This window comes from Oratosquilla oratoria, chromosome 42 (assembly GCF_046742065.1).
Source record: "Oratosquilla oratoria isolate Oo_2021 chromosome 42, ASM4674206v1, whole genome shotgun sequence".
NCBI classification, from domain to species: domain Eukaryota; kingdom Metazoa; phylum Arthropoda; class Malacostraca; order Stomatopoda; family Squillidae; genus Oratosquilla; species Oratosquilla oratoria.
This window is the reverse complement of record NC_134818.1, coordinates 28,180,360-28,182,163: the sequence shown is the minus strand read 5'-3', so window position 1 is coordinate 28,182,163 and position 1,804 is coordinate 28,180,360. Positions and strand designations below refer to the sequence as shown.

The 1,804-nt window shown below is 39.7% G+C and overlaps 1 protein-coding gene across 1 annotated transcript; it reads right to left on the bottom strand.

Annotated features, from left to right (window-relative positions):
* Positions 1-1,005: 1,005 nt before the first annotated feature.
* LOC143021442 (U-scoloptoxin(01)-Er1a-like) lies at positions 1,006-1,285 on the bottom strand. The gene has a single exon (XM_076178908.1). The coding sequence runs from the start codon at positions 1,282-1,284 to the stop codon at positions 1,006-1,008; it is 279 nt and encodes a 92-aa protein (XP_076035023.1). The 5' UTR covers position 1,285.
* Between the last annotated feature and the right edge of the window lie 519 nt (positions 1,286-1,804).

Genomic DNA, 1,804 nt, shown 5'->3' with positions numbered 1-1,804 from the left:
ATCTGGCAACCCTTCCCACCAATCAGAAGCAACCTATTATTCTCTACATCTCTTAGTGCCTTTTCAAAGTTAGAGGGAAGGGCACGTCGCTTTCCAGCCTCCCAGTTAAAATTACCTCTCCTGAAAAATCAATGTTTTTGTCTTTTAATAAGCTATATCTCTGGCTCTATTTTACATATCATTTTGATTGTTGTGCCATTATAAAGGGAAAAAGTCATATTTTAATTTGTTAAGAAAAAATAAAGGAAACTGTAACATGATTTTTTTCTAACTTATCCTAACAGATTTTCTCAGCACTTTTCACTATTCAAAATAAAAAGATCCTGAAGAAATATGAACATAAAATAAAATATAATCTTACCAAGTTGTTACCAAGATTCTAATCTCTTATTTCCTGCACAGGCGGTTGATATGGACACCTTCATGCTCAGATATATCGTCTTCACTATACACCATTATACAAAATAAAAATATTCACTACACGTAACATATACATGTGACTGAAACAGCTTGGTGGGAAATTATACTCTATTGGAAAGGATAATTATACATAAGTTCACCAGAGAAGTTGAACAACTTTTATGACACGTTCACGTATAGGAACTCCCAGGTTCCCTTAATGAAACAGAGCGATAATTTGAAGATATTCCTATATTTCCACCTTTGTGTGTGTATAAATATATGTATATATATATATATATGTATATATATCTATATATATAATATGTATATGTATATATATGTATATAATATATACATATATGTGTGTGTGTATGTGTGTGTGTGTGTGTGTGTGTGTGTGTGTGTGTGTGTGTGTGTGTGTGTGTGTGTGTGTATGTGTGCGTGTGTAAAAGAGTGTCAAAATATAATAAAGAATTTATGAAACCCACAATGTTTGTTACCAGATAATACAAGCATCTGATTTTATCAAATTTATTGTCAAGTGATTTCTATACAAGGTACCAAGGAGTTAGACAGAATAAAAAATAAAAAAAAAATGGTTGATTAGAATTTTTCCTCTGGTCGACCGAAGTCTTCATTTTTGAAATAGAAGTTGGAGGCCTCTTGACAGGATAGAGCAGAGTGTGCTTCCACGCAAGTCAGTTTCTGTTGGTCGAAAATTCGGTCCTCGCCGCACATGAAGCTGTACTGGTGGGTCTCGACGCGGCCGTCGTCGAAGAGGTAAGGGTTGCACACGTGGAAGACGCGGCAGTCGTTGCCCTGGTCGGCGTAGTAGCCATAGGGGCGGTCGGCACACTGGAACGACGTGTCGATCTGGCCCATGAGGAGAGAAGCTCCCGAGGGAAGATTCAGGGGCTCGGCGAACCCTTCGTAAACATTCTGCGAGTCTCCTGCCTGGCGAAAGAAGTTGTGCTGGAACTGAGACGAGCGTTCTTGGTTGAAGGAGTTCCTCTGATTGTTCTGGTCGAGGGAGTTAAAACCAAACAGGTTGCCTCGACTCTCCTGTTGGAAGGAATTGAAACGGTTCTGGTTCTCCTGTTCGAAAGATCTGGAAAGGTCCTGGTTCTGCAGCTGGAATCTGTTGCCCTGATTAAACTGTTGCGATCGGTCATTTTGGTTGAATCGGAAACCGCTTCCTTCTCGTCTTTGGTTGGTGAAAGCTCTTCCATTGTTTAAGAATGCGCTGCCTGACTGGAATTTGTTGTCAAGGTTTTGGAACCTATTTTGATTGTTTGATGTTTGCAAATTAGATCTGAAAGTAGTCTGCTGGAAGGCGTCACCACGGTAGTTCTGCTGTTGGTTCTGCTGGAAGTCCTCGGAGTTTGCTTTCGAGAACTGGCCT

Coding starts and splice junctions, on each gene's coding strand:
- LOC143021442 (XM_076178908.1), bottom strand. CDS start 1,284: ATGGGCCAGATCGACACGTCGTTCCAGTGTGCCGACCGCCCCTATGGC.